The 26,186-nt window shown below is 47.6% G+C and overlaps 1 protein-coding gene across 1 annotated transcript in view; it reads right to left on the bottom strand.

The window, feature by feature from the left end:
* Positions 1-5,932: 5,932 nt before the first annotated feature.
* Positions 5,933-26,186, bottom strand: part of LOC126161261 (UPF0764 protein C16orf89 homolog) — a 54,605-nt gene continuing 34,351 nt past the window's right edge. The window contains exons 4-6 of the mRNA XM_049917000.1: positions 24,845-24,989; positions 21,826-21,949; positions 5,933-6,099 (exon numbers count right to left, since the gene is read on the bottom strand). Coding sequence (XP_049772957.1) covers positions 5,988-6,099; positions 21,826-21,949; positions 24,845-24,989 — 381 coding nt within the window. The 3' untranslated portion in view covers positions 5,933-5,987. The remainder of the gene's footprint in view (positions 6,100-21,825; positions 21,950-24,844; positions 24,990-26,186) is intronic.

The following is a 26,186-nucleotide window of genomic DNA, read 5'->3' on the forward strand; positions in this document are numbered from 1 at the left end:
CCTGTCGCGACACCACTGGAGGCGGGCTGCACGATGTTGGGGCGTGAGCGGAAGACGGCCTAACGGTGTGCGGGACCGTAGCCCAGCTTCATGGAGACGGTTGCGAATGGTCCTCGCCGATACCCCAGGAGCAACAGTGTCCCTAATTTGCTGGGAAGTGGCGGTGGGGTCCCCTACGGCACTGCGTAGGATCCTACGGTCTTGGCGTGCATCCGTGCGTCGCTGCGGTCCGGTCCCAGGTCGACGGGCACGTGCACCTTCCGCCGACCACTGGCGACAACATCGATGTACTGTGGAGACCTCACTCCCCACGTGTTGAGCAATTCGGCGGTACGTCCACCCGGCCTCCCGCATGCCCACTATACGCCCTCGCTCAAAGTCCGTCAACTGCACATACGGTTCACGTCCACGCTGTCGCGGCATGCTACCAGTGTTAAAGACTGCGATGGAGCTCCGTATGCCACGGCAAACTGGCTGACACTGACGGCGGCGGTGCACAAATGCTGCGCAGCTAGCGCTATTCGACGGCCAACACCGCGGTTCCTGGTGTGTCCGCTGTGCCGTGCGTGTGATCATTGCTTGTACAGCCCTCTCGCAGTGTCCGGAGCAAGTATGGTGGGTCTGACACACCGGTGTCAATGTGTTCTTTTTTCCATTTCCAGAAGTGTATTTGTTGATAGGACTGAGAAGTATTATTATGCCCGCCAGACAAAAAGGAATTTGCTACATATGTCCTGATAGTACGTGACATTTTCAGGAATTTCGATAATAGATGTGGTTGACTTTGGCATTCAAATGGTTCAAGTAGCTCTGAGCACTATGGGACTTAACTTCTGAGGTCATCAGTGCCCTAGAACTTACAACTACTTAAACCTAACTAACCTAAGGACATCACACACATCCATGACCGAGGCAGGATTCGAACCTGCGACCGTAGCGGTCGCGTGGTTCCAGACTGTAGCGCCTAGAACCGCTCGGCCACTCCGGACGGTTTGACTTTGGCATTGATTGTAACTGTTCTGAATGTAAAAGACACAAGTATAAAACCACTTTCGCAATATAAAGTAGCATAGTTTGATCAGATTGCGTATAACCGTGCCTGACACGCAGTGCGTTGTTACAAACGATCCTCTGTATTTGCAGTAAGGATATATTCTAGCGACTTAAACAGACAGTCCGAATGTATGAATGCCAATATTCAGTTTTCATCTGAGCGCTCGCGGACGCGAGTATTATTATTTTTGAAGATAGGTCTTATCTCGAGATGGAGTTGATTGGCCGTTCGCTCCTTGACTTGCTACCGCAATCCTTGCCTCGTAACAAAGTTATTTTTAACCGTGTACCCTGTCCTTCTTTATACTTGCGATACTGATATTCTTGGGGCCATTAGCAATACATAACACTCTAGCAAACACTCACACACACACACACACACACACACACACACACACACTCAACGCAGCACAAAGGAAATATCCGAATGGGACGAAAATCGGTAGTGTGATTTACACGTACAGACAAATAAATCATTACAGTTTCTGAAAAGTTGGATGATTTGTTCAAGAGAAAGAGCTTTACAGTTTAAGCAAGGCAATAACGTATTGGTTCACCTCTGGCCATCATGTAAGCAGTTATTCGGTTTCGCATTAATTGATAAGAATTGTTGATGTCCTCCTGAGGGATGTCGTGCCAATTTCTGTCCAATTGCCACGTCAGATCGTCGAGCTCCTGAGGTTGTAGGAGGGTCGCGCCCATAACTCTCCAAACGTTCTCAACTGGGGGATTGCTGAAATACAGGGTGATTCAAAAAGAATACCATAACTTTAAAAATGTGTATTTAATGAAAGAAACATAATATAACCTTCTGTTATACATCATTAGAAAGAGTATTTAAAAAGATTTTTTTTCACTCAAAAACAAGTTCAGAGATGTTCAATATGGCCCCCTCCAGACACTCGAGCAATATCAACCCGATACTCCAACTCGTTCCACACTCTCTGTAGCATATCAGGCGTAACAGTTTGGATAGCTGCTGTTATTTCTCGTTTCAAATCATCAATGGTGGCTGGGAGAGGTGGCCGAAACACCATATCCTTAACATACCCCCATAAGAAAAAATCTCAGGGGGTAAGATCAGGGCTGCTTGGAGGCCAGTGATGAAGTGCTCTGTCACGGGCTGCCTGGCAGCCGATCCATCGCCTCGGGTAGTTGACTTTCAGGTAGTTACGGTTTCATAACTAACCTTTTTCGTAGGACTCTCCATACAGTTGATTGTGGAATTTGCAGCTCTCTGCTAGCTCTGCGAGTCGATTTTCCTGGGCTGCGAACAAATGCTTGCTGGATGCGTGCTACATTTTCATCACTCGTTCTCGGCAGTCCAGAACTTTTCCCTTTGCACAAACACCCATTCTCTGTAAACTGTTTATACCAACGTTTAATACACCACCTATCAGGAGGTTTAACACCATACTTCGTTCGAAATGCACGCTGAACAACTGTCGTCCATTCACTTCTGCCGTACTCAATAACACAAAAAGCTTTCTGTTGAGCGGTCGCCATCTTAGCATCAACTGACGCTGACGCCTAGTCAACAGCGCCTCAAGCGAACAAATGTACAACTAAATGAAACTTTATAGCTCCCTTAATTCGCCGACAGATAGTGCTTAGCTCTGCCTTTTGTCGTTGCAGAGTTTTAAATTCCTAAAGTTGTGGTATTCTTTTTGAATCACCCTGCATAAGCCCAGGATGGCTTGCCATGATAGACATCAAAATGGGGCGTAGAGTATCGTCGACGAACCGCTATGCAGAAAGGCTGCCGTGGATGACAGCCAAACGGGTCCTGGTATGAAAAGAAACAGCGCCCCTAGACCATCAGTTCTGGTTACCAGGCTGTATTGTGGGCGATTGTCAGGCTGGTACCCAACCAGTGTCTGGAGCGTCTTCAGATACGTCTCTGGAATCTCATTGACTGGAACAGAATTGTTTGCAGTGATGGGACGCGCTTCGAACTGAGCCCCAATGACCAGTACCGAGCGGGGTGGCGCAGTGGTTAGACACTGGACTCGCATTCGGGAGGACGACGGTTCAATCCCGCGTCTGGCCATCCTGATTTAGGTTTTCCGTGATTTCCCTAAATCACTCCAGGCAAATGCCGGGATGGTTCCTCTGAAAGGGCACGGCCGACTTCCTTCCTTAATCCGATGAGACCGATGACCACGCTGTCTGGTCTCCTTCCCCAAACCAACCAACCAACCAACCAACCCAATGACCAGTAATATCTGGAAACACTCCAGACAGCGGTGGAATACCAACTTAACTGTCGCCCACCGTACAGCCCAACTAGGAGTGATGGACCACCTTGCCATTGCTTTTCATAGCAGGACCTTCGTGGTTGTCATACGCGGCACTTACAGCGCAGCGGTACGTCGACGATATTCTACGCCCTACTTTGTTGCCCTTCATGGTAAACCATTCTGGGCTTATATTTCAGAAGATAGTGCGCCCACCTGCATGCGGTGAGTTTTCCTACTGCTTCTCTTCGTTCTTGTCAGACTGTACCTTGGCCCGTAAAGTCGCTCAACCTCTCCCCAACTGAGAACGTTTGCAGCATTACCGGCAGGGCCCTCCCCCCATCTCTGCCTTTTGATGACCTAACCTCGCCAATTGGAAGAATGTAATAATCCCAATTCCAAAGAAAGCAGGTGTTGACAGATGTGAAAATTACCGAACTATCAGTTTAATAAGTCACAGCTGCAAAATACTAACGCGAATTCTTTACAGACGAATGGAAAAACTGATAGAAGCCGACCTCGGGAAAGATCAGTTTGGATTCCGTAGAAATGTCGGAACACGTGAGGTAATACTGACCCTACGACTTATCTTAGAACAAAGATTAAGGAAAAGCCAACTTACGTTTCTAGGATTTGATGACTGAGAGAAAGCTTTTCACAGTGTTGATTGGAATACTCTCTTTCAAATTCTGAAGGTGGCAGGGGTAAAATACAGAGAGCGAAAGGCTATTCACAATTTGTACGGAAAGCAGATGACAGTTATAAGAGTCGAGGGGTATGAAAGGGAAGCAGTAGTTGGGAAGGGAGTGAGACAGGGTTCTAGCCTATCCCCGATGTTATTCAATCTGTATATTGAGTAAGCAATAAAGAAAACAAAAGAAAAGTAAGGAGTAGGTATTAAAATCCATGGAGAAGAAATAAAAACTTTGAGGTTCACCGATGACATTGTAATTCTGTAAGAGACAGCAAAGGACTTGGAAGAGCAGTTGAACGGAATGGACAGTGTCATGAAAGGGGCGTATAAGATAAACATCAACAAAAGCAAAACGAGGATAATGGAATGTAGCCGAATTAAGTCGCGTGATGTTGAGGGAATTAGAAAATGAGACACTTAAAGTAGTAAAGGTGTTTTGCTATTTGGGGAGCAAAGTAACTGATGATGGTCGAAGTAGAGAGGATATAAAATGTATACTGCCAATGGCAAGGAAAGCGTTTCTGAAGAAGAAAAATTTGTTAACATCGAGCATAGATTTAAATGTCAGGAAGTCGTTTCTGAAAGTATTTGTATGGAGTGTAGCCATGTATGGAAGTGAAACGTAGACGATAAATAGCTTAGACAAGAAGAGAATAGAAGCTTTCGAAATGTGGTGCTACAGAAGAATGCTGAAGATTAGATGGGTAGATCACATAACTAATGAGGAGGTGTTGAATAGAATTGGGGAGAAGAGGAGCTTGTGGCACAACTTGACTTTCTCTGCCTCGTGATGACTGGGTGTTGTGTGATGTCCTTAGGTTGGTTGGGTTTCAGTAGTTCTAAGTTCTAGGGGACTGATGACCATAGATGTTAAGTCCCATAGTGCTCAGAGCCATTTGAACCATTTTGAACAACTTGACTAGAAGAAGGGATGGGTTGGTAGGACATGTTCTGAGACATCGAGGGATCACCAATTTAGTATTGGAGGGCAGCGTGGAGGGTAAAAATCGTAGAGGGAGACCAAGAGATGAATACACTAAGCAGATTCAGAAGGATGCAGGCTGCAGTAGGTACTGGGAGATGAAGAAGCTTGCACAGGATAGAGTAGCATGGAGAGCTGCATCAAACCAGTCTCAGGACTGAGGACCACAACAACAAGAACGACAACAACAACATGACACGGTGTGCCTCAGGGGGACACCAACAACTCTATCAGTTAATGCCAAGCCGAATAACTGGTTCAAATGGTTCAAATTGCTCTGAGCACTATGGGACTTAACATGTGAGGTCATCATTCCCCTAGAACTTAGAACTACTTAAACCTAACTAACCTAAGGACATCACACACATCCATACCCGAGGCAGGATACGAAACTACGACCGTAGCAGTCGCGCGGTTGCGGACTGAAGCGCCTAGAACCGCTCGGCCATAGCGGCCGGCGAGAATAACTGCTTGCGTAAGCAACACGTTATTGAGTGGCTCAGTTTGTAAAGCTCTTTCTCTTCAATAAATCATCCAGTATTCCTGATTTGTTTGTCAGTACATGTACATCATATCTACCGATTTTCGTCGCATTCGAATAATTTCTTCGTGGTGCACCGATTTTTTTATCTTTTACTTTTTTATGTCTATCAATCTACGATGGAACATTTGCGATACTTAACGGACGACTTTTGTCGCGTAGCCAATCGCTCCGTTTAGCCACTACGTGATGATGGTCGTGCCCCACATGTTACAAGACAGATATTGTACTGTACCCCCCCCCCCCCCCCCCCTTGGACTTTCTGAGTTCGAGTCCACACTCCCAGAAGTTTTTTACTTGCTCCCGTCATTGCATGCCATCTGCAAGTGCTTATTAACTAGTGGCTTCGGTACGCTAGATGGCTAGCATTTTGTCTAGTGAGAATATGTAGTGATTTTATACAATGATCACAAATATTTTGCATTCTTTCAACAAAGTTTTATTAAGTTCTTTAAAGTGAAATTACAATACAGTTTCCCGTTACCTCGTTTCTATCATGTCTCGGAGAAACAGCGTAATTCCACTGACGGCTAAGCCAGTGAAGTGCATCGAACAGTCGTAGTCGCCTGCGATGTCTGTTCTCTTCCGTCGCCTGTGAACATGAAAATGTACAATTTTTGAAATACTCACACGTTTTGTGGTTTACTATAGCTTACACTACAGTATTACTTCAAATATATAAGCTACACTCCTATATGAATCATTTGCTGGCCATATGACGAAAGTTTTGAGGCATGCCAGACACAGAAATCTGAGTCTGAAACAACAGTCCATTGTAGTTTATTGCTGCATATATACAAGACTCTTTTCATTAAAGGGTGATCAAAGAGATTCAGTTTGAGGGCGTTGCTGCAGCGTATATAGCATCACCGGAAATTCCCGCTACAAACTGCTAAGCTTGTAGAGGGGAATGAGTACCGTTTCCGTTCTACTACGATTTCAATTCAGGTTGTGTAACGCCTCCACATCTGCTGAGGGAAAGGAAAGAGTCTCAGAGTTGCTTGTCCTAGTATGCAGTAGGGTAGACAGGATAACGTGTACTGCGTCACACTTTCACGTGATGTCACTTAACGTCTGTCTTGCTGCGAGACTCCTGTAGAGACACAGGAAGATTTTCAGAATGAGATTTTCACTCTGCAGCGGAGTGTGCGCTGATATGAAACTTCCTGGCAGATCAAAACTGTGTGCCCGACCGAGACTCGAACTCGGGACCTTTGCCTTTCGCGGGCAAGTGCTCTACCATCTGAGCTACCGAAGCACGACTCACGTCCGGTCTCACAGCTTTACTTCTGCCAGTATTTCGTCTCCTACCTTCCACACTTTACAGAAGTTCTCCTGCGAACCTTGCAGAACTAGCACTCCTGAAAGAAAGGATATTGCGGAGACATGGCTTAGCCACAGCCTGGGGATGTTTCCAGAATGAGATTTTCACTCTGCAGCGGAGTGTGCGCTGATATGAAACTTCCTGGCAGATCAAAACTGTGTGCCCGATCCGACCGAGACTCGAACTCGGGACCTTTGCCTTTCGCGTGCAAGTGCTCTACCATATGTGCTTCGGTAGCTCAGATGGTAGAGCACTTGCCCACGAAAGGCAAAGGTCCCGAGTTCGAGTCTCGGTCGGGCACACAGTTTTGATCTGCCAGGAAGTTTCACAGGAAGATTTGCTGGCACGAGTTCTGGCCGCTGCACTAGAAATTGAGGAGACACCAGGTGAGATGGAGAGTGTGTACCAGAACATGCTTCTTAGGTACATTGTCTGTAACCACATTGGTGTAGCTACGTCGAGGCGCTGTTGTAATGCATCAGTGCTGTTCTGTACGTACAACATGATGGGTTCTTTTTTGTTTTGGAATACTGTAAACATGTAATGTTTAACTAATAATGCAAAGAAATGTGCTTAAGTGATAAATGGATGTTTCGTTATCTTTCCTTTCGAATTGTTACCTAATAATTGTACTGCGTGAGGCCTAATTCAATTCCTGACGCAGAAGTGGATGAGTTAAACATCTGAACTGAAACCGTCGAAGAACGGAAACGGTACGTTCCCGGACATGGGCACCTATTCAAAAATAAGGTTCCCACATTTTTTTAGACACAAGGAATATTTTATTCGAAAAAACGATTTCACCATTGGAAACGTTGATCCTTAAGCTTTTTTTCCACATAGTCCCCATTTTTTCTATGCATTTTTTTCTGTCGAGTAATCCACTTTTGCATTCCCAGCTCAAAGAAGTCAACCCGTTGAGAAACTTGAAAACTTCTTCTTGCAACTCGTCGTCCGTCTGGAATCATAGACCACCTAGGTGCTCCTTCAATTTGGGAAACAGATGGAAACCGCTGGGTGCCAAATCGGGGCTGTAAGGGGGATGGTCAATGACATCGCAGCCAAATTTGTCGATTAACTCCTTCGTTTGTTGCGACACATGTGGACGGGCATTGTCGTGGTGCAGGCTTACGCCTTTGCTGAGTTTTCATCCTACGTCGATTTTGGATTGCCGATCTGAGATTTTTAAGGTCTCGTAATAACCTGTCGAGTTTATGGTGGTCCCTCTACGCATAAAATCAATGAGCAATACACCACGCCGGTCTCAATACACCGATGCCACGATTTTTCCTGCTGACAGCTGCTGCTTAAACTTCTTTGGTGGTGGCGATCAGGTGTGTTTCCATTGGTGCGATTGTTGTTTTGTTTCCGGAGTAACATAATGGTACCACGGGGTTCATCCCCTGTAACAATGGAATCAAGGAAGTCTTCCTTATTCTCGTCGCATTCTCTCCAGAACTTCCGAGCACATTCGCGCGCTGCTATTTGTGGACTTCTGAAAGCATGTGCGGCACCCAGCGCGCGCACACCATGTGATAGCTTAGCTTTTCATTCAATATCCTGTCAATTGAAGCTTCAGAAGCCCCAGGAATTTGAGCAGCCAGTTGCCGGATGGTATTTCACCGATCTTCGAGCAGGATTTGCTCAACTTTCGTTACAACTTCGTCGGAGATCGACGGCCTCCCGCTTCGTTGTTCGTCGTGGACGTCCGTACGGCCGCTGGAACACTCCCTACACCATTTTCGGACGTGTTGAATGCTTATACACGTTTCGCCATACACTTCACTCAATTGCCGACGAATTTGTACAAGTGGTAACTTTCTTGCGTGAAAAAGTCGGATGACCGCACGAATTTCACACTTGGTGGTGACGGCGATGACGGGCTCCATCACTTACGGCTGTCAAGCTGGTACTGACCATTGCAGAGCCACGCTGGTAGTTGGATCAGTGGTGGGGTATCCGGCGAACACGGTGGTGTTGCCAGATTTCGCATTGCACCGTGCACGGCAAGGGTACAGAGTTGGGAACTTCACTTTTGAAACAATCCTCTACAAGCTCTAGAAATTTGTAACGGAAATTTCCGAACACCCTGTACGGAACGTAGCGCGACTAAGGTGAGGGTATATGGGCACTGACATGCAGGCAAGGCATTAGTGTGGCATTCGTGTCTTTGCGACGAGCGTGCGGCAAATACGGAAACGTGAACTGTGGCGACGTTATTACCAAATGCATCACACAAACAAAGACCTATGTGCTGTTATTCTTTTCTTGGCTGCTGAAGGACAAACACCGGTAGAATGGAGACTGTGCATGCGGCAGCATGTTAGTCGAAAACCACTGTTATGGAATGGCACGCCAAGTGGTGCTGTTGCTTCACGGTAACGCACTTTCTCATATCGTAGATGTCGTAATGCGGAAGTTACGCCAACCAAAGTGGGAGACACTCGAGCTGCCGCCTCGTAGTCCTGTCCTCCTGATCTCTCCCCATGTGGTTATCCCTTAAAGAATGCGTTGAAGGGCTGACGATTCCTGCTGGACGAGGATGTGCAACACGCACTTACGGACTTCCTCACCTAGGAGAACACCGTGTTTTACCGAACGATTATCTCCATCGTGTTGCGTGGGTGGGATGAAGCGTCTCAACACTCATGGTGATTTTTTCTGACTAGTATACCGATTCTGGACTGTGCGACCTTCGAACAGAAACTTTTTGATAACCCATTATACTTACATAACTTCTTTCATTATAGTCAAACACCGCCGAGCCAATATACGCAGGTTGGAACTTATATAGTGGCAACTCTGCTGTGGACACACTATGCAATGGAATCTACTATTGTCGCTGATAGTACACGTTGTTGACATACCTACAGGGTGTTTCAAAAATGACCGGTATATTTGAAACGGCAATAAAAACTAAACGAGCAGCGATAGAAATACACAGTTTGTTGCAATATGTTTGGGGCAACAGTACATTTTCAGGCAGACAAACTTTCGAAATTACAGTAGTTACAATTGTCAACAACAGATGGCGCTGCGGTCTGGGAAACTCTATAGTACGATATTTTCCACATATCCACCATGCGTAGCAATAATATGGCGCTGTCTCTGAATGAAATTACCCGAAACCTTTGACAACGTGTCTGGCGGAATGGCTTCACATGCAGATGAGATGTACTGCTTCAGCTGTTCAATTGTTTCTGAATTCTGGCGGTACACCTGGTCTTTCAAGTGTCCCCACAGAAAGAAGTCACAGGGGTTCATGTCTGGCGAATAGGGAGGCCAATCCACGCCGGCTCCTGTATGTTTCGGATAGCCCAAAGCAATCACACGATCATCGAAATATTCATTCAGGAAATTAAAGACGTCGGCCGTGCGATGTGGCGGGGCACCATCTTGCATAAACCACGAGATGTTCGCAGTGTCGTCTAAGGCAGTTTGTACCGCCACAAATTCACGAAGAATGTCCAGATAGCGTGATGCGGTAATCGTTTCGGATCTGAAAAATGGGCCAATGATTCCTTTGGAAGAAATGGCGGCCCAGACCAGTACTTTGTGAGGATGCAGGGACGATGGGACTGCAACATGGGGCTTTTCGGTTCCCCATATACGCCAGTTCTGTTATTGACGAAGCCGTCCAGGTAAAAATAAGATTCGTCAGTAAACCAAATGCTGCCCACATGCATATCGCCGTCATCAATCCTGTGCACTATATCGTTAGCGAATGTCTCTCGTGCAGCAATGGTAGCGGCGCTGAGGGGTTGCCGCGTTTGAATTTTGTACGGATAGAGGTGTAAACTCTGGCGCATGAGACGATACGTGGACGTTGGCGTCATTTGGACCGCAGCTGCAACACAGCGAACGGAAACCCGAGGCTGCTGTCGGATCACCTGCTGCACTAGCTGCGCGTTGCCCTCTGCGGTTGCCGTACGCGGTCGCCCTACCTTTCCGGCACGTTCATCCGTCACATTCCCAGTCCGTTGAAATTTTTCAAACAGATCCTTTATTGTATCGCTTTTCGGTCCTTTGGTTACATTAAACCTCCGTTGAAAACTTCGTCTTGTTGCAACAACACTGTGTTCTAGGCGGTGGAATTCCAACACCAGAAAAATCCTCTGTTCTAAGGAATAAACCATGTTGTCCACACCACACTTGCACGTTGTGAACAGCACACGCTTACAGCAGAAAGACGACGTACAGAATGGCGCACCCACAGACTGCGTTGTCTTCTATATCTTTCACATCACTTGCAGCGCCATCTGTTGTTGAAAATTGTAACTACTGTAATTTCGAAAGTTTGTCCGCCTGAAAATGTACTGTTGTCCCAAGCATATTGCAACAAACGGTGTATTTCTATCGCTGCTCGTTTAGTTTTTATTGCTGTTTCAAATATACCGGTCTTTTTGAAACACCCTGTACCTTACCTCTGAGCAAATGGACTCGCCCGTCCCATGTCACCGGCGTGCGCACAATCGAGCGAAACACAGTCACTTGCGAGCGAGCGATCTAACGTAATTGTATCACTATGTTTTCGAAACAGGAACAACGGAGTTGGATCAAGATTGAATGTACCAGAGGTCGTACAGCACGACAGTGTCATCAAGGTCTTTGAGGGGCGTGCGGGGAATCGGCATTGCCGTACAGAACAGTGGCACGTTCGGTTAAAGTCTTCAAGGAAAGTCGGCAAACTGCGGCAGACATGCATCGGGCAGGTCGTCCTAGCGTCTCTGAAGAAGAAGTGCGTGGTGTTGCCGCGTTAGTGGACAGTGATCGACGCAATACGATTCGTGAGATCGTCCACGAAACCGGATTAGCGCGTACGACTGTGCTTCGGATCCTGAAGTAATGCCTGGACATGCCAAAAATTGCATCACGATAGGTTCCGCATGACTTGACGGAAATGCAGAAATGGATGCGTTACGACGCTGCTCAGACGCACTTGGAACGCTATGGGCGCGAAGGAGGGGCTTTCGTACGCCGTATCGTAACACTCGATGAGACATGGGCCACATCGACGAGCCAAAACTGAAACACCAATCCAACGAATGGCGTCGTTATGGGTCGCCGCGAAAGTCTAAAGTGCGTCAGAGCCCCAGTATGGTGACAGTTATGGTGATTCTTGTATACGACTGTGATGGTGTTATTCTAACGCATTGCGTTCCTCCACGGCAGACTGTCAATGCACAGTATTACTGTTCGTTTTGGATTATCACCTGCGACCTGCTTTGCGAAAGAAGCGGCGACACTTCCTGCGCATCCAACCCGTCATTTTGTACGACAACGTGCGGGCGCATACAGCGCAAGCTGTGGCTGCTCTGTTCGGTCGATGGGACTGGGAAGCACTGTACCATCCTCCACACTCCCCGGACTTACGTCCTTGTGAGTTTAATTTGATTACGAAGATGAAGGTATACTACGCCTTCCACATCGCTAGCAAGGGGTGCTACACATCGCTGGTGACTACTCTGAAGGACAGTAACAGGTGCAAACATGTAACTCTTTTGTATGTCGGTTGTGAATATGCTGGGCCACGCAGTTGCCGTGAACTAGGGACCAGCGTCTTATGGGTGCAGAACTACCACCCGGCAGTGTCCCAGGTGTGTTCCATCGTGTTCAGATTAGGCGAATTTGGTGGCCAAGACATCAACATGAGTTCACTCCTACGCTCTACGAACGACTGTAGCACGATTCCGGCCTTGTGACAGGAATAAATAGCGTGCTGGAAGATGCCCTTGCTCTCGGGGAGGACACAAAGTATGAACGGATGCAGGTGGCTTCCTATAACGTTGACGTAGTCAAATGGTTCAAATGGCTCTGAGCACTATCGGACTTAACATCTATGGTCATCAGTCCCCTAGAACTTAGAACTACTTAAACCTAAGTAACCTAAGGACAGCACACAACACCCAGTCATCACGAAGCAGAGAAAATCCCTGACCCCGCCCGGAATCGAACCCGGGAACCCGGGCGTGGGAAGCGAGACGTTAACGTAGTCCACTGCTGCCAAAGTGCCTTCAGTTACTGCCACTGGTCCCATGTAAGCCCAGGTGAATGTCCCCCATAACAAAATACTGTTACTAACGATCTTTGTCCATGATGCGGTGCATGTTTCGAGCAATCATTCTTTTGAACGACGGTGTGTCTGAACACGACCATCGACCTCGTATAACGAGAAACATGGTTCATGCTATGAAGCGACACGTTTTCATTGACCCACCATCCAATGTAGACGATCCCGTCTCCACTTCAGTAGTAACTGATCATCTCGTTGGGTCAACGTGGGAACACGGAGGGCTCGCCTGCTGCTGCGGTCCACATTCAACAGTGTGCGCTGAATGGTGTGCCCTGAAAGAATTGTCTTCCATCAGTATTGTACTCTGTCGCCAGATCTGCCGCAAATCGCAGCCTGTGCCGCATTACGGAGCCTGTTCTGTGATGAGGTACTGACGTCTTCTCGCCTCCTCGTGTCTCATCGTCCTCAAACCACTTTGCATAAATGCTAATGACAGCAGAACGTGAACAGCTGATAAGCTATATTCATGCCCCATCGCTGGGCCATAACACTACGCATTATATCAAAGCCTCTTATGTCGATGTACTTCCCCATTTTCGGCGTGTGTCATCGCTTGGATGATTATCCACTGGTATCTGCTACATTGTGTACAATGAGGCGACCAAAGTCATGAGTCTGCGATACACACGTACGGGTGTACAGATGACAGTAGCATCACGTACACAAGGGATAAACGGGCCGTGCATTGGCGGAGCTGTTATTTCCACTCAGGTGATTTATGTGAAAACGTTCCGACGTGATTATGGCTGCACGACGGAAATTAACAAACCCTGAACGCGGAATGGTAATTGGACTTAGATTAATTGGACATTCCATTTCAGAAACAGTTAGGGATTTCAATATTTCGACTTCTACAGTGTCAATATCCTGCCGAGAACACCACAGACAACGCAGGGACCGACGGCCTCTACTTAATGACCGAGAGCAGCGAGTTGTCAGTGCTGAAATGAAATGAAATGAAATGAGTGTACAGCATCGTTGGCCGGGGGGCCTCTATTCGGGGAGGTTCGGCCGCCAAGTGCAAGTCTTACTTCATTTGACGCCGAATTGGGCGACTTGCGCGCCAGTGATGAGGATGAAATGATGTTGAAGACAACACAACGCCCAGTCCCTGAGCGGGGAAAATCTCCAACCCAGTCGGGAATCGAACCTGGGCCCGCTTGTATGGGAGACCCAGTCCTTGAGTGGAGAAAATCTCCAATCCAGCCGAGAATCGAATCTGGGCCCGCTTGCATGGGAGGCGAGCATGTTACCGTCCAGCTAAGCAGGCGTACTGTCAGTGCTAACAGACGTGAAATAACCACATAAATCAATGTGGAACGTAGGACAAACGTGCCCTTTAGGACAGTGCAGCAAATGGTGACGTTAATGGGCTATGGCAGCAGACGAACGACACGACTTCCTTTGCTTACAGCACGACTCCACCTGCAGCACCTGTCTTGGGCTCGTGCCATGTCGGTTGGACCCTAGACGACTGGAAAACCGTGGCGTGGCCAGATGAATCTCGACTGCAGTCGGTAAGAGATGATGATAGGATTCGAGTGTGGTGCAGGCCCCACGAAGCCATGGTCCCATGTTGTCAACAAGGCGCTGTGCAAGCTGGTGGTGGCTCCATTGTAATGCGACCTGTCTTTACGTGGAATGAACTGGGCCCTCTGGTCCAACTGAACACACCATTTATTGTAAATGGTCATGTTCGGCTACTTGCAGACCATTTGCAGCAATTCTGGGACCATGTTTCCAAACAACGAAGGAATTTTTGTGGACGACAATGCGTCATGTCAAGGGTTTAAAGAAAGTTCTGGGAAGTTCGAGCGAATGATTTGTTTGCTCAGAACCCTCGACTTGAATCCAATCGAACGTGTATGGGACATAATCGAGAGGTCATTTCGTGTACAAAATCCTGCGCCGGCCACACTTTCGCAATTATGGGCTTTCATAGGGACAACATGGCTCAGTGTTTCTGCCGAGGGACTTCCAACGATTTTTTAAGTCCACGCCACCTCGCGTTGCTGCACTGCGGTAGGCAAGAGGAGGTCCGCCACAATGTTAGGAGGTACCTCGTGACTATTGTCCCCTCAGCGTACTTTCCTTACCGTGTCAGTTCTCGCAAATCCATCAGGCGGCTATTTTGTCTCGAGGCAGGGAGTCGTCATATAGTTTGGGCTCGTCAGCGTATAGAATATCGTCAACCAGTTTTAAGTGGAAGCCAAAATATCAGACTTTGTGGGTCCTTTGGAATGAAATAAAAAGGTAGCAGAAGGTAAAGCAGAAGGACATCGCAGCATTAGGAATTTTCGCAGGGTGGAGAGAGGCTGCGAGAGATAGAAGGCGGTGGAAACAGATCGTTGATGAAGCGCGTGGTCTACAGGACATGTGATCGCTGAGAAGAGACAGAGAAGGTAAAAGTGGGCTGACAAGGCACAACCGCTGGAATGATGGTTCAAATGGCTCTGAGCACTATGGGACTTAACATCTGAGGTCATCAGTCCCATAGACTTAGAACTACACTACTAGCCATTAAAATTGCTGCACCACGAAGATGACGTACTACAGAGGCGAAATTTAACCGACAGGAAGAAGATGCAGTGATATGCAAATGATCAGCTTCTCAGAGTATTCACACAAGATGGCTCTGAGCACTATGGGACTTAACATCTATGGTCATCAGTCCCCTAGAACTTAGAACTACTTAAACCTAACTGACCTAAGGACAGCACACAACACCCATCCATCACGAGGCAGAGAAAATCCCTGACCCCGCCGGCAATCGAACCCGGGAACCCGGGCGTGGGAAGCGAGAACGCTACCGCACGACCACGAGATGCGGGCTATTCACACAAAATTGGCGGCGGTGGCGACACCTAAAACGTGCTGACATGAGGAAAGTTTCCAACCGGTTTCTCATACACAAACAGCAGTTGACCGGCGTTGCCTGGTGAAACGTTGTTGTGATGCCTCATGTAAGGAGGAGAAATGAGTACCATCACGTTTCCGACTTTGATAAAGGTCGGATTGTAGCCTATCGCGATTGCGGTTTATCGTATCGCGACATTGCTGCTCGCGTTGGTCGAGATCCAATGACTGTTAGCAGAATATTGAATCGGTGGGTTCAGAAGGGTAATACGGAACGCCGTACTGGATCCCAACGGCCTCGTATCACTAGCAGTCGAGATGACAGGCGTCTTATCCGCTTGGCTGTAACGGATCTTGGAGCCACGTCTCGATCCCTGAGTCAACAGATGGGGACGTTTGCAAGACAACAACCATCTGCACGAACAGCTCGACGACGTTTGCAGCAACATGGACTATCAGCTAGGAGACCGTGGCTGCGGTTACCCTTGACGCTGCATCACAGACAGGAGCGAAACTGGGTGCACGAATGGCAAAACTTCATTTTTTCTGATGAATCCAGGTTCTGTTTACAGCATCATGACGGTCGCATCCGTGTTTGGCGACATCGCGGTCAACGCACATTGGAAGCGTGTATTCGTCATCGCCATACTGGCGTATCACCCGCCGTGATGGTATGGGGTGCCATCGGTTACACGTCTCGGTCACCTATTGTCCGCATTGACGGCACTTTGAACAGTGGACGTTACATTTCAGATGTGTTACGACCCGAGGCTCTACCCTTCATTCGATACCTGCGAAACCCTACATTTCAGCAGGATAATGCACGGCCGCATGTCGCAGGTCCTGTTCGGACCTTTCTGGATTCTGAAAATGATCGACTGCTGCCCTGGCCAGCACATTCTCCAGATCTCTCACCAATTGAAAACGTCTGGTCAATGGTGTCCGTGCAACTGGCTCGTCACAATACGCCAGTCACTACTCATGATGAACTGTGGTATCGTGTTGAAGCTGCATGGGCAGCCGTACCTGTACACGCCATCCAAGCTCTGTTTGACTCAATGCCCATGCGTATCAAGGCCGTTATTATGGCCAGAGGCGGTTGGTGTGGGTACTGATTTCTCAGGATCTATGCACCGAAATTGCGTGAAAATGTAACCACATGTCAGTTCTAGTATAATATATTTGTCCAATGAATAACCGTTTATCATCTGCATTTCTTCTTGGTGTAGCAATTTTAATGGCCAGTAGTGTACTTAAACCTAACTAACCTAAAGACATCACACACATCCATTCGCGAGGCAGGATTCGAACCTGCGACCGTAGCAGCAGCGCGCTTTCGGACTGTAGCGCCCAGAACCGCTCGGCCTCAGCAGCCGGCGCTGGAAGGATGGAAAAGTTTGTAGACCCTTGTCTAGCTTTCAGAGGAGGTTTGATCTTCGCAGCCAACGAAAGAGGAAGATACGGGAAATCAAAAATCTTGCAGAAGAAGCACAGGGAGGGAAAAGAAACTGTTCACTTGCCCTCCTTAACAGAGCATGAAGAGCGGCAACGTTTGCAGTTGTTTGGAACACGCTGAAGAGTAAGCGGATGGTTGCTTTTTTGTGTTTGCTTTTCAAATATCCAAGGAACTGCGGAATATTTCACTAACAACAACATTTCTTTTATCGTTTTTTATGAAAAAGAGCAACAGGCCCAAATTATCACAGAAATCGATACATACTATAAAAGTGGACGTACGATTGTATGTATGTATTTATGTTCCGTGTCTCCTCCTAAGCCACAGGACCGATTTCAACCAGACCTGGTACACTTATCAGTTACTGCCTGGAGAGAATCGCTGTGGGTTTAAGAACCAGCTACCTATTTAAGGGATGAGGTGAGGATGAAAAAGAAGTGGGAAAAAGAATTTACTCATAGAGTATTTGAGAATGAGAGCTTTATTGACTTGTCACGAACTTTAAACATAATTTCAAACCTTCACGAAACTTTTGTCGCTGGCAGCCCTCACAAAATTATAAATGGTAAAAGAAATTTATTCAAAATGGTTCAAATCGCTCTGAGCACTATGGGACTTAACTTCTGAGGTCATTAGTCCTCTAGAACTTAGAACCACTTAAACCTAACTGACCTAAGGACATCACACACATCCATGCCCGAGGCAGGATTAAGAAATTTATTGTTAGCTACATTTTCACTGGTCACTCGGTAAAACTGCCGCATGAAGCACGACGTTTTAATTTGTCATTTCTTTACAACTGATTGTATTCCCGACGCATTTTGCAGACACTATTAAGATACACAACTAAATGCACCAGAAAAATTATGTCATTATACGACACATGGTTCAGGAGTTATGACGTCATATACACTGAGGTGCGTTAAAAACCGCCGCATCATGCATGGCATTTAAATTTATTAACTTTTTGCTAGTAACTCTAGTCGCATCACATTTCGCAGACATTGTCCACATATTCTGCTGGATGTAGTAACAAAATAGAGCACTGTACATCAGACAGATCAGGGGACATCACGTCATAAACATAGAGCTTCATGAAAATGGAACTGCATGGTGAAATACGCTAAAGATACCGGTGAGATATGTGGAAAAATACGTGTGAAATATGTTAAGTATATGTGAAATGATTGTGAGATGTGTTTGTGGGAGCAAAGTCACGGGTAGAGAGCTCATCCTAAACCCTGTGAAACGATTTCAACCAAATTTGGTACGCATAATTACTACAATCTGGAAAGAAATAGTGTGGCGATGAGAACCACCGGCCTCCTATTGGGGTGGGGGAGGCGAGAAAGTGAAGGAAGATGGGTGAAGGAGGAGAAGGGCAGGAAAAGAGGGGAAGAGAAAATGGGCACAGACAGGGGGGAGACAAAGAGATGGATAGGAAGAGGGCGAAGAGGAAATGGACAGAGGGGACAGGAAGAGATCGACAGAGAAAGGAAGGAGGAGGGAATGGACAGAGATGGGGGGGGAGGGTAAGAAGGACACCGAGAGATGAGAGGGGGGCATGGGCAGGGAGAGGAGAAGAAGGGAATGGATGGAGAAAGGGAAGACGAAGGGATGGCTGAAAGAGGGGAGAGGAGAAAATAGAGTAAGGAAGCAGCTGGAGAAGGAGAGAGAGAGGAGGAAGGAGGAAAGGATCAGCGAAGGGGAGAGAAGGGGATGGAAAAAGAGAGGGCATCAGGAGATTGAATTAGACGAGGCAGAGGAGGAGGAGATAAACAGAGGGGGGGGGGTGGATAGAGAGGGGAAGGAGTAGATGGACAGGGTGGAGGAGGCGAGCAGATGGTCAGAGAGAGGGCAGAAGAGTGGATAGGCAGAGAAAGGCGTAGGAGGAGATAGACAGCCAGAGGAGCAGAAACAGATGGAGAGAGAACGGGGGACGGAGGAGGTGAACAGAGGGAGGGGTGAGGGTAATGGACAGGGGGAGGAGGAATGGGGAAATGGACTAACACAAGTGATGCAGCCACATGTAGTAAGCATTGCTGCACGCAGTGGAGAATGGCAAAACAGAGGCACGCCGGCGACTGAGGCATTGCGAAGTAGGCAGGCACAGATAGCCTTGCTGACAGCAGCAGTCTACCAACAGACTGACGCAAGGACACACGCGGACCGAGCACTGAGCGAAGCCTGGAGAGTGCTGAGTAAGGGGAAGTGAGGCCAGCACGCTAAGTTACGCTGCAATATACTGTGGGAGTAATAACAAAAAGCTACAACCGAGGATAAAAAACGTCCTCCTGCCGGATATAAATAGTGGAACGCAGGCAGCAACAGACAGAAGCCATTAGGAAGCAGTTCGGATCTGAGGACGGACGTGGGCCGTGTCCGAATGTCCAATCTTCGTAGGTGACTATTCCGGAAGTCTGCTCCAGCTCGCAGGAGTCATCCGTTCGCCGCCAGATGTCAACTTCAGCTCTGGAGGTCGGCCCGAGTTCGGTCGGCACCGTGGCTGACTAACTACAGCGAGAACTTCCATCAGGACCGGCCGCAGCGCGGTCTCGGTCACAGGCGCCGCCGGGGACTGACGCCCTGACTCCACGGCAACCCGGCCCCACGGCGCGTGGTCCGTCCGTGACGGGACCTCGCGGACATCGCGACTGACGGCTTCCCAGCCGCCGGTGCAGCAGGCGTCGGCAGCTGACCTCACGGCGACGAGTTCATCTCAACCACAGGGCATCCTGGCTTCAGCGGAGCACTGGTGGCCTGAGGCTCCCGAGTGCGATCAGCGGCGCGCATTAGCAGAGAATCTACACAGCAGCAGCCAGGCGGAAGGATCCGCAGGGCTGGGCAGCGAAGACAAGAGAGAAATTGTAAAGAAAGTTCAATAAATAATTGTAGAACTCCACGCCGTCTCAGTCTTTGGCGCAGCCACTGTGTCTGCTGCTGACTAGTGGTGCAGAAGCCGTAACACAAGGTTGGAATAAGCACTACCCGGGCAACACTTGGTACTCTGCTGGTACACCATAATTATGTTACGTAAATCCATCCGTCCTTTCTTAGAAATGGACCGTGATACCCTGCATATACAGGGCTATTACAAATGATTGAAGCGATTTCATAAATTCACTGTAGCTCCATTCATTGACATATGGTCACGACACACTACAGATACGTAGAAAAACTCATAAAGTTTTGTTCGGCTGAAGCCGCACTTCATGTTTCTGCCGCCAGAGCGCTCGAGAGCGCAGTGAGACAAAATGGCGACAGGAGCCGAGAAAGCGTATGTCGTGCTTGAAATGCACTCACATCAGTCAGTCATAACAGTGCAACGACACTTCAGGACGAAGTTCAACAAAGATCCACCAACTGCTAACTCCATTCGGCGATGGTATGCGCAGTTTAAAGCTTCTGGATGCCTCTGTAAGAGGAAATCAACGGGTCGGCTTGCAGTGAGCGAAGAAACGGTTGAACGCGTGCGGGCAAGTTTCACGCGTAGCCCGCGGAAGTCGACGAATAAAGCAAGCAGGGAGCTAAACGTACCACAGCCGACGGTTTGGAAAATCTTACGGAAAAGGCTAAAGCAGAAGCCTTACCGTTTATAATTGCTACAAGCCCTGACACCCAATGACAAAGTCAAACGCTTTGAATTTTCGGCGCGGTTGCATCAGCTCATGGAAGAGGATGCGTTCAGTGCGAAACTTGTTTTCAGTGATGAAGCAACAATTTTTCTTAATGGTGAAGTGAACAGACACAATGTGCGAATCTGGTCGGTAGAGAATCCTCGCGCATTCGTGCAGCAAATTCGCAATTCACCAAAAGTTAACGTGTTTTGTGCAATCTCACGGTTTAAAGTTTACGGCCCCTTTTTCTTCTGCGAAAAAAACGTTACAGGACACGTGTATCTGGACATGCTGGAAAATTGGCTCATGCCACAACTGGAGACCGACAGCGCCGACTTCATCTTTCAACAGGATGGTGCTCCACCGCACTTCCATCATGATGTTCGGCATTTCTTAAACAGGAGATTGGAAAACTGATGGATCGGTCGTGGTGGAGATCATGATCAGCAATTCGTGTCATGGCCTCCACGCTCTCGCGACTTAACCCCATGCGATTTCTTTCTGTGGGGTTATGTGAAAGATTCAGTGTTTAAACCTCCTCTACCAAGAAACGTGCCAGAACTGCGAGCTCGCATCAACGATGCTTTAGGACTCATTGATGGGGACATGCTGCGTCGAGTGTGGGAGGAACTTGATTATCGGCTTGATGTCTGCCGAATCACTAAAGGGGCACATGTCGAACATTTGTGAATGCCTAAAAGAACTTTGAGTTTTTGTATGTGTGTGCAAAGCATTGTGAAAATATGTCAAATAATAAAGTTATTGTAGAGCTGTGAAATCGCTTCAATCATTTGTAATAACACTGTATATTATGACTTCATATTGTTTATGTTGGGGTGATGGAGGGGAGGTGTTGGGGAAGATAGTTCCTTGCTTATAACTTTTGACAGCGTCGTTTTCGGATGAATGTTTCACGGCTCTGGGGTTCTCCATCAAAGGACGCCCCGTCATTTACTTTATTTTACTAACCGACTGCGAGAAAATTTACTTACCTTTTGCGTAGTATAGAATTATGCAGATTTCCGTAACAGCCAAATGGTCGTTGCCATGATAGTATCTTCTCCAGCCACGAAGGTTTTATAAATTCTTTAAATCCCTCTAGGCCACAAAGAACAACTGGAACAGAGAAAAAATATACTTTGTTGTAATAGGACTAACGTAAACTAACTGTAGATGATATTCAACTTTATGAATAAAGCCTACTATTTGGTCCACAGGATATCAGAAGAATCAAACCACGAATTTAAAAGTAAAACTTGAATACGTTTTGGTTCTGAACAAATTTCTGTATCCCAAGTAATAGGCACACGATATGTTATGGGACCAGTATTCAACAGAGTACAAAAAAATATTCTCATCGGTCAAAAATAAATCTAGTTTCTAGAGCAACAGCTTCAAATATAAATAATTATTTATCTACAGTAGTAGCTGAACGAATAAATTAGTGTCCTTTTCTTAGTAACTAGAAACGCTGGATGCAAGGACAAATTTGTCTGCTGTACTACACATCCAGCATAGCAAAAGTCTCGCTTCCAGTACAGGATTGAGAGAGATAGTGCAAAGGTTCAACGGACTTCAAATCTCTATATAGCTGTCCTGATTCAATGATTCCGTGGTTTATATAACTCAGTTATGGAGACTGACAGGTTGGCACCTGTCGAAAGGCCACGGCTGATTTTCTGTCCAGTTCGAGTTTGTGCACCGTCTCCATTCTCTCTTTGTCGATGGCACATTCAACTCTAATGTTCCTTTCCTCCTTCCTCCCACTAATTTGAATGCCTTGTCTTCTATTCAGTTTCCGAAACATTATCCTTGTGCTTTACGTTCATACAGCGTCTTGCGGAAAGTGTGGAAATGAATTCTGAGTCAACAACCAAGGTACCCCATTGTTAACTGACTTCACGAGGACATGCTGGAAAGCAGTGCCTCCAATTTTTTTCTGCGAAAGCTCTTAAGGCTTTATAAATAAAACAAACGTTTTAACATTCTACATTTTTATTCTTCATGTCTACATACACTCCTGGAAATGGAAAAAAGAACACATTGACACCGGTGTGTCAGACCCACCATACTTGCTCCGGACACTGCGAGAGGGCTGTACAAGCAATGATCACACGCACGGCACAGCGGACACACCAGGAACCGCGGTGTTCGCCGTCGAATGGCGCTAGCTGCGCAGCATTTGTGCACCGCCGCCGTCAGTGTCAGCCAGTTTGCCGTGGCATACGGAGCTCCATCGCAGTCTTTAACACTGGTAGCACGCCGCGACAGCGTGGACGTGAACCGTATGTGCAGTTGACGGACTTTGAGCGAGGGCGTATAGTGGGCATGCGGGAGGCCGGGTGGACGTACCGCCGAATTGCTCAACACGTGGGGCGTGAGGTCTCCACAGTACATCGATGTTGTCGCCAGTGGTCGGCGGAAGGTGCACGTGCCCGTCGGGACCGGACCGCAGCGACGCACGGATGCACGCCAAGACCGTAGGATCCTACGCAGTGCCGTAGGGGACCCCACCGCCACTTCCCAGCAAATTAGGGACACTGTTGCTCCTGGGGTATCGGCGAGGACCATTCGCAACCGTCTCCATGAAGCTGGGCTACGGTCCCGCACACCGTTAGGCCGTCTTCCGCTCACGACCCAACATCGTGTAGCCCGCCTCCAGTGGTGTCGCGACAGGCGTGAATGGAGGGACGAATGGAGACGTGTCGTCTTCAGCGATGAGAGTCGCTTCTGCCTTGGTGCCAATGAAGGTCGTATGCGTGTTTGGCGCCGTGCAGGTGAGCGCCACAATCAGGACTGCATACGACCGAGGCACACAGGGCCAACACCCGGCATCATGGTGTGGGGAGCGATGTCCTACACTGGCCGTACACCACTGGTGATCGTCGAGGGGACACTGAATAGTGCACGGTACATCCAAACCGTCATCGAACCCATCGTTCTACCATTCCTAGACCGGCAAGGGAACTTGCTGTTCCAACAGGACAATGCACGTCCGCATGTATCCCGTGCCACCCAACGTGCTCTAGAAGGTGTAAGTCAACTACCCTGGCCAGCAAGATCTCCGGATCTGTCCCCCATTGAGCATGTTTGGGACTGGATGAAGCGTCGTCTCACGCGGTCTGCACGTCCAGCACGAACGCTGGTCCAACTGAGGCGCCAGGTGGAAATGGCATGGCAAGCCGTTCCACAGGACTACATCCAGCATCTCTACGATCGTCTCCATGGGAGAATAGCAGCCTGCATTGCTGCGAAAGGTGGATATACACTGTACTAGTGCCGACATTGTGCATGCTCTGTTGCCTGTGTCTATGTGCCTGTGGTTCTGTCAGTGTGATCATGTGATGTATCTGACCCCAGGAATGTGTCAATAAAGTTTCCCCTTCCTGGGACAATGAATTCACGGTGTTCTTATTTCAATTTCCAGGTGTGTATGTAGAATGTTAATAATGTTTTTTTTTTTTATTATTTAAGAAGCTTCAAGAGTTTCACATAAAAAATTCCGGGGCATTACTTTTCAGTACGCCCTCGTATATTCGATCTGTGAAATGCAGATTAATGACAATGTGTTGTAACTGGAGTGTAATCTGCGCTCAAAGAAGTTCCATAGATATCTGATTTAACAATGAGAATGTGTTCACATATTTATTATAGCACCCGAAGTACAATGCACTCACACTGTTAGACTGATTGCGAAGTATACATGTAGTGATCGTGCGATATGTACTATCGTGTTGTATTGTGTCGTTTCGCGCTCGTGAAGCGCCCCTTAGTATTACTCAATAGAGGTCAATAACGTGGCACGAGCAGCGTGTAAATCATGTGTAGTACTGGGTGCTCCAAAATCTCTTTCCTCGCGCCTATTGTTACAAACTGCTACTGTGGTGTTATCTTCTGACAAACCAGAAATTCCTTCTGCTCTACTGCTCAGCTGAACGTCGTGCTGCACCGTGGACAACGCTTGTTAGGTGACACTGCACACTGTATAAGCTGTACAAATGTCGTGATTACTTTGCTCGGTGAAGAGGTCCCTGGTGGGCGACAGGTAGCCGCCGGCGGCGAGTTCTTCGGCGTCCAGCAAGATGCTGGCACACAGCTCGGGGATCCGGCTGCCCCAGTCCGTATCAGCGAAAGACGTGGCGTTGGCGCAGCCGAGCTGAAAAAGAATGGTCTGTGAAGGCACGCTCCTTATAACAGACGAACGGTACGGCTGACATACTGGTAGAGCTAAAATGCAGTAGTGTCCAAAACTGAAAATCTACTCTGTAGGAATCAGCATGGGTTTCGAAAAAGACGGTCATGTGAAACCCAGCTCGCGCTATTCGTCCACGAGACTCAGAGGGCCATAGACACGGGCTCACAGGCAGATGCCGTGTTTCTTGACTTCCGCAAGGCGTTCGATACAGTTCCCCACAGTCGTTTAATGAACAAAGTAAGAGCATATGGACTATCAGACCAATTGTGTGATTGGATTGAGGAGTTCCTAGATAACAGGACGCAGCATGACATTCTCAATGGAGAGAAGTCTTCCGAAGTAAGAGTGACTTCAGGTGTGCCGCAGGGGAGTGTCATAGGACCGTTGCTATTCGCAATATACATAAATGACCTGGTGGATGACATCGGAAGTTCACTGACGCTTTTTGCAGATGATGCTGTGGTGTATCGAGAGATTGTAACAATGGAAAATTGTACTGAAATGCAGGAGGATCTGCAGCGAACTGACGCATGGTGCAGGGAATAGCAATTGAATCTCAATGTAGACAAGTGTACTGTGCTGCGAATACACAGAAACGAAGATACATTATCAGTTAGCTACAAAATAGCGGGTCAGCAACTGGAAGCAGTTAATACCATAAATTATCTGGGAGTACGCATTAGGAGTGATTTAAAATGGAATGATCATATAATGTTGATCGTCGGTAAAGCAGATACCAGACTGAGATTCATTGGAAGAATCCTAAGGAAATGCAATCCGAAAACAAAGGAAGTAGGTTACAGTACGCTTCTTCGCCCACTGCTTGAATACTGCTCAGCAGTGTGGGATCCGTACCAGATAGGGTTGATAGAAGATATAGAGAAGATCCAACGGAGAGCAGCGCGCTTCGTTACAGGATCATTTAGTAATCGCGAAAGCGTTACGGAGATGATAGATAAACTCTAGTGGAAGACTCTGCAGGAGAGACGCTCAGTAGCTCGGTACGGGCTTTTGTCAAAGTTTCGAGAACATACCTTCACCGAAGAGTCAAGCAGTATATTGCTCCCTCCTACGTATATCTCGCGAAGAGACCATGAGGATAAAATCTGAGAGATTAGAGCCCACACAGAAGCATACCGACAATACTTCTTTCTACGA

Source organism: Schistocerca cancellata, chromosome 2 (assembly GCF_023864275.1).
Source record: "Schistocerca cancellata isolate TAMUIC-IGC-003103 chromosome 2, iqSchCanc2.1, whole genome shotgun sequence".
NCBI classification, from domain to species: Eukaryota; Metazoa; Arthropoda; class Insecta; order Orthoptera; family Acrididae; genus Schistocerca; species Schistocerca cancellata.